This window comes from Propithecus coquereli, unplaced genomic scaffold, assembly GCF_000956105.1.
Source record: "Propithecus coquereli isolate 6110/MARCELLA unplaced genomic scaffold, Pcoq_1.0 Scaffold846, whole genome shotgun sequence".
Classification (NCBI taxonomy): Eukaryota; Metazoa; Chordata; class Mammalia; order Primates; family Indriidae; genus Propithecus; species Propithecus coquereli.
The window spans coordinates 31,369-46,043 of NW_012154685.1; the positions used below are offsets into that span (position 1 = coordinate 31,369).

Below are 14,675 nucleotides of genomic sequence, written 5' to 3' on the forward strand. Positions count from 1 at the left end.
AGACCACTGGACCAGCTCTGGGTGGGCGGGAGGGACAAGCGTCCAGGAAACGTCATGTCCAGAATCAGAGCCCTGAAGCCACTAGGATGGCAGCCTCAGTGGTGGAGGCCGGTGGGGGTGGGAAGCAGGGCTTTAGGGGGTCGCTCGAGGTGAGGAGCTGATGATCCCACACCTGGTGGCCAGGAGGAATGGGGGGACAACAGGGCTGAGAGTGGGGCGAGTCCTGTGGCAGTTGAGCCCAGTGCCCCAGGCTCTGCAATCTTAGACTAGTCTCTTATTTTCCGCCAAATGGGGGAAACAATGGAACTTTCCTCTAAGGGCTGTTGTGACAAATAAGACAGTGAACTTCAAGGATAGAGGAGACACCCAAACAGCATCTGCCCTGCAGGTTAGGAGAGGGGATTGGAAGTCGTGGGGGTCAACTCCCCCCAGCGCATCTGGGCTCGGTGCGGGGCATGTGTGCATTCCCTGCAGCAGGGAGGACTGTGCGTAGCAGCGGAGTGGGGACAGCTGATGTCTGCGGGATGTGTACTGCAGTCCCCTGGGCCTCAGTGTTCCCACCCGTATGTGGAAAGAGAGAGGCCTCTGGGTGCTGGGGCTCTGACCCTCCTCTTGGCCCCTGCAGTCCCTGAGCCTGATCGAGCGTGGGAATCCCTCACGCAGCCTGGAGCAGGTGTGTCGCTGGGCGCATTCCCAGCAGCGCCAGGACCCTGGCCACGCAGAGCACCATGACCACGTTGTCTTCCTCACACGGCAGAACTTTGGGCCCTCAGGTATGCAAGGTACTGTATTTGCCGTGGCCAGGTGTGTGCAGCCTGCAGGGCAGAGGCCCGGGGCTGGGCCTGGAGACGGATGGGCTCTGTCTGGGGAGATTTGAAGGGTCAGGACCTGGATGGTGGGCATGACTTCTTTGGAATGATTTCTTGGGGACCAGGGGAAGTAAAGGGGTCCCCACTAGGTTGGTGGAGCCTGCAGGCGGCTGTGAGTGGTCAGGCCCCCTGTGCCTGCCGTCCCAGAGCTCAGCTGCTTGAAGACCCTCAGTGGTTTCCAAGGTGCTTCTGCCCACACTGTGTCCCTCTGTCCGTGTGGCAGACTGTGGGCACCTAGGGTGGGGCCTGTGTGGGCTGCAGAAAAGCAAGTCTGTGCTCTACCTCGCTGGCCCGGGGACCCAGAGCTCCTCACCTCCCGGGATTCTCCCCACTGTCCAATGGGGAACATGGTGACATTTGCCTTCCTGCATTTCAGGGTGACTAACAGCGCCAAGGGCTGCATGAAATGTCTGTGACAGAGTGTTGACAACTGTGAGCACTCTGCAAACATGTGCAGCTTTGATCACCCTGTTTCCCATATGGGGAAACTGAGGCACAGATTAGTGAAGAGGCTTGCCCATGTCCCTCAACAGAGAAGAGACAGATCTGAGACTCAGACCGAATCTCCAGGCTCCCCGCGGAGCACTTTCTATTTCTTTCTGCTTTAATGCTAGAAATGAGTCGGCCAGCCCTGCCTACCCAAAGGGTTTCTTATCCTGAATAGCTGAACCCTCAAATGTGGTTTCATACACACAGACACACACACAACATGCATGTGCATACACGTGGACACAGATAGACACATGCACACATGCAGATAGACAGTGTGCAAGTTTACAGACCACAGACACACATGCGTACACACAGAGATACTGCACGCAGTTGCAGACACACGCAGGCACACGCGCACGTACGCACATGCACTCACACACAGACACTGACATGCACGCATATATGCTCATACTCACATCACATGTAGAGCAAATCCCAGAGCTCCGGGACAACAGAGGCCCCAGAAACCTCCTTCCCGCTGCAGCCTCTTGTTATATCTTCCCCAAACCATCTCAAATGAAAGAAAAATCCAGCAAGTCCAAGCCGGAGGACGCCCTGACTGGTGGACTGCAGACCCAGACAGGGGTGTGCTGTCTCTCATCGGCCCCGCCTTGGAGGCCCCTTAGGACACGGGCCCTGCGCACAGTAGGGCTCAGTAACTGCCGGCTGCGGCATTCCCACTGGCCCCCTGCCCCACCACGGTTCCTGGTGGCCTGCCTGCTCCTCTGCCCGGGCCCTCCCACTCCCAGAGAGTTGTCTCAGCTGTCCCCCACTGTGCCCCTAAGTCACTCCCTGGTCCCCCTCAACCCCTTCAGTCGAAACTATCCCCTTCCCCCTTCCTCCAAATCACCCCCGCACCCCCACTTGCTCCTCGAGTTCTAGCACGTCAGGCCCACCTGATCAGCTCCCTCCTAAACCACAGTTCTCTAAGTGTAGGGCTGGGCGTGGATCTGCGCCCTCTCTGTTTTCCCCATAGCATCTAACATGGTGCCTCCCCCGACTCCTGCTCAGAAAGCACTCGGAGCTTGTTTGTTGACTGGCTGGCTGACTGTGGGACTGGAGAGAGGCGGTGTGGAAGTAGAGTGTGTGCGGGCTCCATGGATATCCACTGCCTGGTCCAGGGCGGGACTGACAGACCCTGGGAAGCGCAGGCCAACAGGGAAGCCATCCGGCCTTAGCATGTGGGGACAGCTTGGCCCGGATTCGCTCTGCTGGGTGGAACTTTGGGAGCATCCTTCTTCCTCCAGGGGCCCTCTGGCACTGACCAGGTGGCCGGGCTGGGCACAGACCTCAGCGTGTCCTACCTTGCCTGCCGTGACCTCCCCTGTCCTCTCTCGCTCTCCCCGGCAGGGTATGCGCCCGTCACAGGCATGTGCCACCCCCTGAGAAGCTGTGCCCTTAACCACGAGGACGGCTTCTCCTCGGCCTTCGTGGTGGCCCACGAGACCGGCCACGTGTAAGTGGCACCGGCAGGGTGGGTGGGGCTGTGGGCTGTGAGCTCTGAGGAGTTCTGTGGCTGTGGGAGGCTTCGCCTCAGCTCAGGCCCCAGTCCCAGTGTCCTGGGAGGTGCCAGAGGAGCTGGCCTGTCCCTGAGGTGTGGCCTCCTGGAGCTGCCTGCGGAGGCCCTGCCCTGAGTGGGAGGGAGCCGGGGGCCAGGGCAGCAGCTCAGGCCCGCCTTGGGCCCAGCCTCCAAATCCCAGGGCCATGGGACACCAGACGTGGCCCTGCCTTTGGGCAGGTCAGTAGCAGTGTCCCCATCACAAGCAGGGACCTGCTGTCTCTGGGTGGTCTCGATCCCTGGCTTCCCTCTGTCCCATCCACACCTTGAGGCCCTTCTGAGGCCCGTCCCAGCCCACGCTGGTGCTCAGCACTCACTGGCCCATTGCTGACAGCCTCACTTAGGGCTCAGGGGTCGGGCCAGGCAGAAGGCTGGCTTGTCCAATCCTAGGGCTTGGATTTTGTTTAGACCATGTTCATTTATTCATCCAGCCAGTATTTCTTGAGCACCTATTGTGGGCCAGGCCCTGTCCTAGGGATGGGGCTATGGTAGAGAACAGGGCAGAGAAGCCCTCAAGAAGCCACGTGCTGGGTGGAGACAAATAAGCCACTGTCCCGTGTCCACAAAGGCAGGGCCAAGGGACACCATCAGCCCTGTTGGATTTCATGCCAGCTCTGTGCCTGGAGGCAGGTGGGGCCTCCTTTCCACACCTGGGTCATGGGGGCTGACACCAGGGAGACCTCCGAGTCCACCCCCTCCCCCCCAGTGAAGAGACAAGGTCAAGCTTAGGCTCCCATATGTCTGCCTGGTGGGCAAGGCCAGATGCAGCCACCTGGGAGTATTTAAGAAATTAGACTCATATTTAAGAAACTAGAATTTAATTTGGCATTAAATACTAAGTGTAAAGAGCAGACGTTTCAGTGTAAACTGTCATTAGGTAGGTGCCTGCCACATGCAGAGCTCTGTGCCCATCCTGCAGGGTCTTGGAGAAACCTGAGAGGTGGCACACAGAGGGGCTCAGTAAATGAGGTCCAATCAAATTGAGTGAGACCCGTCTTTGCACCACCGCTTCGGCCTGGTGGGAAGACAGCGAATGGCTGCCAGTTGTTAATGGTGGGACAGGTGGCCTCTGCTATGGAGGGCAGCCCACAGGGCCGGTGTCCAAGTAGGGCTTGAGCTGGCCTTGGAAGCTGTGAGTTCATGGGTGGGGCTCTAGGAGGGGCAGGTGTCGGGAGTGGAGAACAGCGGCTGCAAAGGCTTGGAGGGCAGGATGAGCCCAACATCACTGGGGGCAGCCTCCACCCAGCAGCCTTGGCGAGAGAGGGTTGCTCCTCTCCGCTGCATGGCTGGGAAACTGAGGCCAGGGTCTCCCACCACTGGCTGGCCTGCCTGCCTTCCCAGGGGCAGGCTCCCCGGGGTGGCTCAAGGCCCCTTTGCCTTCCGGTTCCAGGCTCGGCATGGAACACGACGGCCAGGGCAATGGCTGCGCGGATGAGACCAGCCTGGGCAGCGTCATGGCGCCCCTGGTGCAGGCTGCCTTCCACCGCTTCCACTGGTCCCGCTGCAGCAAGCTGGAGCTCAGCCGCTACCTCCCGTAGGTCACCTCCGCCCTCGGGGCTGGGACGGGGGAGCCCACAGCCGGCCAGTCTGAGCAGAAGTCACAGAGCTGGCTGTCTTCCCCAAGTCAGCGCCCCCACCCCCCGCCCCCTACCTAAACACGCCCATTAGCGTCACAGGTGGGTTAGCCTAGTGTTTCCCTGTGTGCTCAGGTGACCACTTGCATAAATTGCTATTAAAAGTGCAGATCCCCCAGCCCCACCCAAGATGGTGAGTTGGGTTCTACCGTGGTTGTGTCGAGGAATCTGGGTTTCCCAAGCACTGCAGGTGGTACTTATGCATGCTAAAGATGAGAAGCCACTGGGCAGGGCTGAGTCCCTGTCTCCCCAAGGCTCCAGAGGGACAGGCATGCTGAACGGTGCTCCCTGCTCCCCCACCTCCCCACCCATCCCTGGCCCCAGCCCCATGCACCCAACTCTGGCGTGGCTGGTCAGCTCCAGGGTCTTCAGGGACGTTCACGTACAGAACAGGGGTCGGACTCAGGAGCTCAAGGCCTGAGAAGGGGTGGAGTGGGGAGCTGGCCAGGGAAGCCTGCCCGGTGTATGTCCTGCATGGTGGGCTGACTGTTCCTCTTTCAGTGCAGAGTGAGCCCTCAAACTGTCCATGAATCAACCCTTAATCTTGGCCATAGCGTGCCCCTCTAATGTGGGCAGAACTGACCCTCTAAGCCAGCCACAAGCTGAGCTCCTAACTGCAGTCCTGGGTGGCCTTGCCCCTGGCCGCAAACAGAGCCCTCCTGGACCCAGTCACCGGGAAAGCGAGGTCCTGAGAGAGGGCAATGTTCAGGGCAGCCCGTCCTCCCCAGAAGGGACAGCTCTGGGCACAGGGTGGCATGTGCAGATTCCTGCAGGCCTTCCCTGCTCGTTAGAACCCCAGCCCCCGGGAAGGGCGAGCGTGGGGCTTCCTGCCACTGGCCTGCCTCGCCCCCTTGCCTCCACTGACAGTTCCTATGACTGCCTCCTCGACGACCCCTTTGAGTCCACCTGGCCCCGGCCCCCGGAGCTGCCTGGGGTTGACTACTCAATGGACGAGCAGTGCCGCTTTGACTTCGGCAGTGGATACCAGACCTGCTTGGCGGTGAGAACCCACCCAGCCTCTGCCAGGCCAGGGGTGCCAGGGTGATGTCCTTCTGTGGCCCAGGCTGGTCATTCTTGGGGCACCTTCTGCACAGCTGGCCAGTGGGCCCCCAGGCATGGTGCCAGCCACCATGGGGGGCTGCAGAGAGGACACCGGTGGGGGCCGGTGTGCAGTGGCTGAGAACACCTTAGCCCTGGGAGAGATGGAGACGGTAGAACAGAGAGGGTGGGCGGCTGGTGGGGTCCTGGCTGGGCTCCTTACCTGGGAAGCTCACTTGTGAGGCCGTGCCGGTGTCACATGAGGTGTTGGGCTCTGGCCTGGCAGAGCAATAGTCCCCACGCCCTCGAGGGGCTCAGCAGGACATTTTAGTCTAACTCCTCGCCTTCTGTACCTGCATGTCACCTCTCTCCAGGGGGCAATTCCATGCCCCTGCTGCCCGGGCCTGAGGACATAGATACAAGAGAGCACAACCCTGTCACTACCCTGCAGGACAGGGCAGGAGGAGACCCTTGAGCCTGGAGATGAGCTAGAGCCACCCAGGAGAGGACCCCAGAGCTGCTAAGCAGGCCTAGGCTGAGATGTCAGAACCTGGGACATCTCAGAGTAGGGGGCTTTCCGAAGGGAGCAGCCTTGGTGACTCAGGTGCTTCACACCCCTCATCCGAGAATGCAGCCCCCTCCTCACCTCCGCAGAACCAGGAGGCCCTGTTTGGCACCACGAGGAGCCTCATTATGTGGTCACCTTCCCCACTGTCCAGGCCACACTGGGACACATGGTCTGACCGAGCCTTTGCAGGTGGAGGATTGAGATGTGGATTTCAGAGCCCAAGGACTGTATTTATAAGACCCTTGTCCGGCCAGTGGGGGGTGATGAGAGACTGTTAAGGAAATTGGGGCTTTCCTGAAACATAAGGTTACCCACCCCCCCCATGGCTGCGTGGCCCAGTTAGAGGGAGATGGAGTCTCACCCACGTCTGGGTGCTGAGGGGTCTGGGCTAGAAAGCAGCAGCCCCCGCAAGGCCCCCCATGTGCACAGGGTTCAGGGGGCACCATGGGCCCAGACCTCCCCAGATCCTCAGACCCTAGTCCCAGCTCTGTGACAAAGCGGCTTCTGCAAAGGCAGAGAGGGAGGCTGGAGAGAGCAGGGGCCCCTGGAGGCCCCTGGCACCTGAGGCAGGGTGGAGCCTGACTTCCTTGCTATGCCACGAGCACCAGCATCCGCCACGCCCTCCTCTGTCTCTGTCACTGCCCTTTGCCCCTTGCCCCTTGGACAGCATGTCGGAGCTGGAGAGCCGGTCCAGCCTGGTGACCCCATCCCTTTGCCACGCAGTTCAGGACCTTTGAGCCCTGCAAGCAGCTGTGGTGCAGCCACCCTGACAACCCATACTTCTGCAAGACCAAGAAGGGGCCCCCACTGGATGGGACCGGGTGTGCACCAGGCAAGGTACCCGCGGGGTCCGCAGCGGGGTGGGAGTGGCCTTCCTGGGGTGCAGGGCGCCCCTCACCAGCATGGGTGCAGGTCCCAGGGAACCCCTGGCTCCTCCCTCCAAGTCTCTATGGTATGGGGGCAGTGCCAAAGGACAGGAGGGAGCCCAGCGTGCAGGTGGGTGTGTGTGGAGTCTTCCATGAACTCCCCATTCTTTTCCCCCAACCACAGCCCTTGGCCTCTGTGGTTGTCCAAGGTTAGCGTGAGGTCATCACCCATCCAGCAGAGTGCTTACTCCCTTTTTACAGATGAGGAGAAGGAGGTGCAGACAGGAACTTGGAACTTAAGGAACTTGCTGGGGTCACCCAGAGTGATTAGCAGAGAAGGGGTGAGGGAAGGCTCCAGGTGTCCTGCCTACTCCCCACCCCCTGCTGTCTTTGTTTCTCCCACACACGTGTTCTCTCCCCGCCCTTCACGTAGTTCCTGGTACGTGTTTGCTCCCTCATGCGTGCGTGGGTGCCAGGGCTTCATTTGTCAGGGGACCTCGTGGTGGGGTCTGAAACCCACATCTGCTCTGTTGCTGGCTCTTGACCACTGTGTGGGCCATTCAGGGAACGTCACAGCCTGCCGACGCCTGACCGTGCATCCTTCCCGCCCCTCAGGGTTGTTCTGAAATTACTGAACCATGTCAAAGCAAGGGAGAGAGTTGGAAAGAAGCAAGGTGTTAAGAGAGGTGATTTAATTTTTTTTTTTTTTTTTTTTTTTTGAGACGGAGTCTTGCTCTGTCGCCCAGGCTGGAGTGCAGTGGTGCAATCATAGCTCACTGCAGCTTCGAACTCCTGCGCTCAGGTAATCCTCCTGTCTCAGCCTCTTGAGTAGCTGGGACTACAGGTGTGCACCACCACACCAAGCTAATTTTTAAAAGAATTTTTTGTAAACATGGGGTCTCACTGTGTTGCACAGGGTGGTCTCCAACCAGTGATCCTCCCACCTCAGCCTCCCAAAATGCTGGGATGTCAGGCATAATCTCCTGTGCCTGGCCTCCAAGAGAGGTGATTACTTAGCATCAACTATGAGCCCAGCTGTTGGAGACCCACCCCTGTAGCTTGCCCTCTGCCCTCTGCCCCAGCCAAGCTCATCCCATTCACAACTGTCCTGCCAACCATCTCCTGGGCTCCTCGCAGATGGGTGAGGCTTCCCATGGCCCTGTATAGCCCATGGGCTCAACACCTGGCAGGCTCTTATCCGAGAAACTGGTCATACCTGCTCCAGGTGTTTCCACTTAAGTTTTCCCAGGTGTTTTCGGAGTTCCAGGCCCTTCCCAGTCATAATTTCACAGAAAAATTAAACAGTGGTTCTTGATTTTGGCTGTATGTTGGAATCATTTGGGGAGCTTTAAAAATCCCCACCCCTAGAACAGGGAGTGACTACCAGCGGGCACAGAGGGTCTTTTTGGGGTGATGGAAATGTTCCGAAATTGAACAGTGGTGATAGTTGCACAATTCTATGAATTTATGAAAAATCATTGAATTGTACACTTGAAATAAGTGAATTTTTTGGCATGTAAATGTATTTCATTATAGCTTCTTCCAAAAATCCCCAGCCCACATATTTGAAACTCAGACTTAGGAGGGTAGGGGGGCAAGGGCAACATACGTAACCTAAACATCTGTACCCCCATAATATGCTGAAATAAAAAAAAAAAATCCCCAGCCCTAGAGATTCTGACTAAGTTGGCCTGGGCTGAAGCCCAGGCATCTGGAGTTGTAAAATCTCCCTGGGTGATTCCATGGTTGAGAACCACTGAGTTCATCTCTTAGGAAAGACCCAGAGGGCTTTGCCCTGTTTCTTGTGTTACCCTACAGGAAGGGGGGTAGGGAGTTGCCTTGAGCGGAGCCCTCCTTTGTTGTCTGGCCCTGTGCTGAGGCCTTTCTAGGTGTTATTTGCTTCAGTTCCTAGAACAGTCCCGTTTAACAGGTGAGTAAACTGAGGCTCAGCAAGGTAAAGGAGCCACACGCAGCTAGTAATGGCGGCGCTGGGATTCAAACCCAGGCCTCTCTGACTTCATGCATACACTCCCTCCACTGCACGGAACGACCTTCCCATGTGGCTGGCTTGCCTCCCAGGAACACATCTGCTCGTGGCCCCTGGAAGGTGATTTCGTGGTGCAGAGCCACAAAGTCTAGGCAGTGGAGAAGATTGTGCTCCTCTCCCTATGAGCACTTTATTTCTCCCGGCGTGATGAACTGAATAACTGTACATGTATCATCATCGTTAATAATAATATTACCTGCCATTTCCGGAGGGCTGTGTGTGCCGGGCATTATCTCACCGGGTGCCACAGGCAGGTGCAGTTACCCACGTGTCTAGCTGAGGAGCAGTCTCAGAGAGGTGACCCCGCGTCCCAGGTTGTTCAGCTCTAACCCCAGGCTCATGCTCTTGACATCCCGTTCTCTGGGCTCTCCCGTGGCGCCCACCAGCAGTGTGCCCGCCTGGGCGCCCTCTAGGGCAGGCTTGGCAGCAGCGGCCCAGGGTGACCTCACACCTTCTCCTCCACCCCAGTGGTGCTTCAAAGGTCACTGCATCTGGAAGTCGCCAGAGCAGACTTACGGCCAGGACGGAGGCTGGAGCTCGTGGACCAAGTTTGGGTCATGTTCGCGGTCATGCGGGGGCGGGGTGCGATCCCGCAGCCGGAGCTGCGACAACCCCCAGTGAGTATGCTTGCCTGGGGTGGGCGGGGCAGGGGACGGCCTCCTAGGGCCGAGGGGCTTGGAGGGGTAGGCACTGGGGAGAGAAGGCCCCTGGGGTGGTTGTGTGTGCAATGAAGGAGGACCCGAAATTGTTGGGGGGCAGATAGCTCCCACCTGCATTCGCTGATGACCCAGCAGATCTGACTTCCGTGCATGTGTCTGAACTGGTGATTCTCAAACCCTCGTGTGCAGAAGGTTCCCCAGAGTCTGTGTGGCCAAGGTTCTGCCAGTTTAACAAGCCCTCCCAGGACCCTGGTCCTCCAGCTAAACTTGAGAAAACAGTGATCTAAACCCATTGTACGTGTCCTCGGAGAATAAATTCCCCAAGTGTCTTTTCTATCGCATGGAGCAAAACTTCCCCTCATTTTTCTAAACTTACCTCTTTGTAAAATCAAAGCCCCCCTCCCAAATTTCAGCATTGTTGTTGAGACATCGATGTCTCCCTTCTCATCTCCTCTGCGGGGATCCCCTCCCCTACTCCATGATTTGGGGACTTCTGAGCCCCAGCTTTCCATGGCCTCCACCTCCCAAGCTGAAACAGCCTGCTTAGAACAGTGTCCTGAGAGGTGGGGACAGGCCAGGGCTGGCGTTTGGATCACCTGGCTCTAGGAACACAGGAGTCCCACACCTCCACATGGACAGGGCCTGGCCTCACCCCTTGCGGCACTGAGTGGTGTGACGAATACTGCAGAATCTCAGGGTCGCAGGATCGCCGTGGCCCTAGCATCCTCAGGAGTGGTCATTCATACCTCCGGGGATGTGAGGCTCACTACCTATGGAAGCAGCTGTTCTGTTGTCAGATGGCTGTATTGTCCTTTTACAAACGTGAGCCAAACAGACTGCTTCGTAACGTCCATCTGTCAGGGATACAGAAGCTGGGCTTATGCAAAGGCCCAGCGGTCCCTGCTCTGAGTGAACCGCCTCGCAGGCATGACTGACAGTTTTCCCCTTGATCGAAGCTACCATTTATGGAGCTCCTCTGTCATGGCAACTATTTTTATTTTATGAGTCTTAAATGAAATAATGTGTGTACTCTCAGCACCATGCCAGCACAGATTAATCACTTAACAGATGACAGCTGCTGTTACAATGATTATGACGACAATGTATCTCGTCCTTTCTCTGTGCTGGTGGGATGCTGAACCCGTAGGTGCAGAGATCTGTGTGATTCTCCCGCGGCTCTGTGAGTGGGGCGCTGCTAGCCTCATGCGCCTGGACACTTTCTAGCAACAGTGTGAGACAATCCTCTTGGCTTACAGGAGAAGAGAGTAGAGATTGCTTTAAAATACCTTTTCTTGTTATTCCTCACAGATGTACCAAGAGGCGGGTAAAATCAGAAGGATTAGGGCCCCTCCCTTCAGGGGAAAGGAAGGCACAACCAGGGACCTGGCTGAGGTTGCACGGTCGGGGCGCGAATCCGGCTCTTCTGATTCCAAATCCGTGTTTCTTTTCCCACTCCTTAGTTTAGTACGGTATTAAGTGGACGTGGATGCAAACAGCAGTAGGTGAGTCGTTTATTGAGTGCCTGCTGTGTGCCAGGCCCTGGTTCAGTTGAAGGGCTATACAAAGATGAGTAAGACCGATTTCTCTTCCTGCCCAGTTGGAGAGGGTTGGCCAGTCCCTGTGTCTGTCTGCCTGCCTGTCTGTCTCACACACACACACACCCGCACACAGCGGAGTAGGTGGCGTGTGCCTGAAGGTGGAGCAGTCAGGGAGGAAGAGGGATCTGGAAGGCTGAGCTCAGCAGCCCTGACCCCGGTGTGTAGGTTAGTAGTGGCCGTTGTCACGCTGCAGTGAAGGCTGAGCCGTGGCCGTGTGGGGAGCCTGGCCCTCCCTAGCACTCCCAGCCAGCAAGGTCACCCCTCTGTCTGTGCCCGCCCCAGCCCAGCCTACGGAGGCCGCCCGTGCTCAGGGCCCACGTTCGAGTACCAGGTGTGCAACAGCGAGGACTGCCCCGGGCCCTACGAGGACTTCCGGGCCCAGCAGTGTGCCAAGCGCAACTCCTACTACACCCACCAGAACGCCAAGCACAGCTGGGTCCCCTACGAGCCTGACGACGGTGAGCGGGCCCTGCACCCCGTCCCCTCCCCATGTCCTTGGGCAGCAGCTGCTGGGGCTGTGTGTGCCAGGCAGGACCTCCCACCTCTGCACCTGCCAGCGAAGGTAGAGGGGCCGTGGGGGTGCCAGGAGGGACATACCCTGTTCAGACCTGTACATCGCGCATCTCTGGGGCCACCGTCCCCATCAAGGCCATCTCTGATTTGTATACTTATGATGGCAATTTTCTGGCAGATGCAAGGAAAGTGTCTTGAGGAAGGGGCTCTTCACCCAGAGGTGCTGCTGGGGCAGCAGCCGTGTTGGCTTTTAGGGTTGGCCGCCTTTCAGACATCTGTCCCTACCTGCACAGAAACGAACTGTACAGGTGTGGACGCCCTTCACTCTACATGACCAGTGTCCCGAGACGCTCGGTCCTAGTGATGCCATGCTTTTAGGTTGTTCTGACTGGGTTGCCATTTCAGCAGAGTCACTGAGAGTGATTTTGAAAGGCAAGCAGGTGGGAGCCTGCGGCCCCCCCCGCCACTGACCCCTCCAGGCTGCCCTGGGAGAGATTCAGGGCTCATGCAGAGGGTCTGAATTTGGGGACCACGCTGGTGCCAGTTCCCATCTGTTCTCCAGCACGTCCAGTGATGGCTCCCCGAGCAGCAGCGCGTCCAGCAAAGGGCTGGGACTCATGGCGTCTTAGAGCCTCAGGCTGGAAGGGCCCCAACAGTCCTCTGATCCCACCTGTCTCCTGTCAGCCTCCCTGCAGCCCTCCATGGACAGACACTCACTCCCTACCATGCAGCCCTCAGCCCAGACGCACCATTATGGTGGCCTTTCCTCCCCTGAGCCTGGGGTTGGCCCCAGGACCTTAAGCTCTTCAGCTCATGTTTAGAATGACAGAATCATCACGTTGGAAGGGACCTCAGAGGCCTGTCATTGCCAGACTCCTCTGGAGTATCCCTGCAGGGGCGTGTCTTATCTCTGCTTGGATTCTTCCCACTCTGGGGAGCTCACCACTGCCTTGCACTGTTGGCTGCCAGAGACCTGTCTGCCTAGGTGCACTGGACAGGAGCCTGCCTGTCTTCTGGAGGGTGGAACCCCCGCCAAGCCGAGGCCCCACTAGGAGTCTGGCTCTGTGCATGAGACCCAAGGTGGTCTTGAAGGTTGTGGATTTCAGTCCTGCTTGCTGGAGGCAAGGAGTCAGCAGGTGTTCTTGGAGCCCAGGCACCAGGAGCAGGGAGCCAGCCAGGCCCCTTAGAACCTGAGGGAGGCTTGCTTTGAAAGCCTTCCAGATCTGTTCAGAAAGCAAACCAGCAAACACAGTGTGGGGAGGGGAGCGGCTGGGAGGCCTGTGGGACAACTGGACTTTGGGCTTTTCCCAGGACTTTTAGACAAATTCCAGGAAATTAGCTAAGCCCCCAACCTCCCTTTTTCTAAGAAGCACAGCAAGTGTTTATATGTTCTCTGAAAACTCCTTTTTAGGACATCTATAGGCCAGATAGAGAAGAAATCATTTGTTAGAACCAGAAAGGACCATTTCCCTCTCTGACTGCTGCTCCATTTTGCAAACCCAGAGACCACTGTTCTGCCTTTCTTTCATGCAGCCTTCTAATGTTTATGAACATGTTAAGGTATACCGTCGTGCGTGTGCCCTGTGAACTGTTGTAGAGGTCAGAGCAGAACTAAAGCCAGACTGCCTGGGTTAGAATCCTGGCTGAACTACTTACTGTAAGGCTGTGCAGCCTTGAACAAGTTCCTTAACCTCTCTGGTCCTCAATTTCTTCCTCTGTAATGCTAGAACCTACCTCATTGGTATGTTGACAGGGTTAAATGAGTTAATTCATGAAAAGCATTTAAAGTTGTATTTTAAGGGTGTGTAAAGGTTTTAGAAATATTTGGTACCTCGTAAGCATTCACTAAGTGTTGGCTTCTTGTTGTTATTTTATCACTTGATTTTTTTCAATAACCTGATGTGGCATTTTACTGATCAGGGGTAATAAAAATAGGGAACTGAGGCTCAGAGAGGTCAGCTCATTTGCCCAAGGTCACACAGCTGATCATAAGTGACAGCAGGGATTTTAAGCCTCCCCTCCACACCCACTGCTTTTGCGCTGCCCAGAGCTGGCCCCCGGAGCTTCCTGGCCAGCTCACTTTCTCTGAGCCTAGCCGGGGACTTAGTGTGGTCCCTCTCCCCACAGACGCCCAGAAATGCGAGCTGATCTGCCAGTCGGCGGAGACGGGGGACGTGGTATTCATGAATCAGGTGGTCCACGACGGGACGCGCTGCAGCTACCGGGACCCGTACAGCGTGTGTGCCCGCGGCGAGTGTGTGGTGGGTGCCCCTCCTGGCACAGGGAGACTGGAGGGCTGTGCTGCGGCCCCTCCTGCCCCAGGAAAGACAAGCATTGCCTCACCTGCCCCACTCGTGACACCCTTTGGCCCTCAACATAGCCCCGTTGCCCGGCCCCGTTGAGGAGAGAGGAGACGGCCAGAATCGTTACCACGCCAGGTTTAAGGCCTCACCCAGGTCACATGGCAGATTTGTGCCGGAGCCTGACCAGGGATACCTCTTGGGCCAGGCTTCCTCTCCTGGCCAGGGCCCGGGGAAGGGGCAGGAGCCAGGGGCTACTGCCTGGGGTAGCGGTGGGGGTGGGGGAGCCTCCTCCCACTGACCTCCCCTCTGGTCTCAGCCCGTCGGCTGTGACAAGGAGGTGGGGTCCATGAAGGCCGATGACAAGTGCGGAGTCTGTGGTGGTGACAACTCACACTGCAGGACTGTGAAGGGGACACTGGGCAAGGCCTCCAAGCAGGCAGGTGAGCTGGGTGGGCTGGGGCAATGGGGGCGACTGGGGTCCTGGCGCCCCTCTGACGGGCCCTTCCTCCTTGAACCATGCCACGGCCCAG

General features: G+C 57.6%; 1 protein-coding gene across 1 annotated transcript in view; it reads left to right on the forward strand.

Moving 5' to 3' along the window:
* Window positions 1-14,675, forward strand: part of ADAMTS14 (ADAM metallopeptidase with thrombospondin type 1 motif, 14) — a 45,676-nt gene that overhangs the window by 17,932 nt on the left and 13,069 nt on the right. Inside the window, exons 5-13 of the mRNA XM_012663962.1 lie at window positions 626-773; window positions 2,712-2,817; window positions 4,310-4,453; window positions 5,421-5,553; window positions 6,883-6,996; window positions 9,541-9,689; window positions 11,612-11,787; window positions 13,970-14,103; window positions 14,462-14,585. Coding sequence (XP_012519416.1) covers window positions 626-773; window positions 2,712-2,817; window positions 4,310-4,453; window positions 5,421-5,553; window positions 6,883-6,996; window positions 9,541-9,689; window positions 11,612-11,787; window positions 13,970-14,103; window positions 14,462-14,585 — 1,228 coding nt within the window. The remainder of the gene's footprint in view (window positions 1-625; window positions 774-2,711; window positions 2,818-4,309; window positions 4,454-5,420; window positions 5,554-6,882; window positions 6,997-9,540; window positions 9,690-11,611; window positions 11,788-13,969; window positions 14,104-14,461; window positions 14,586-14,675) is intronic.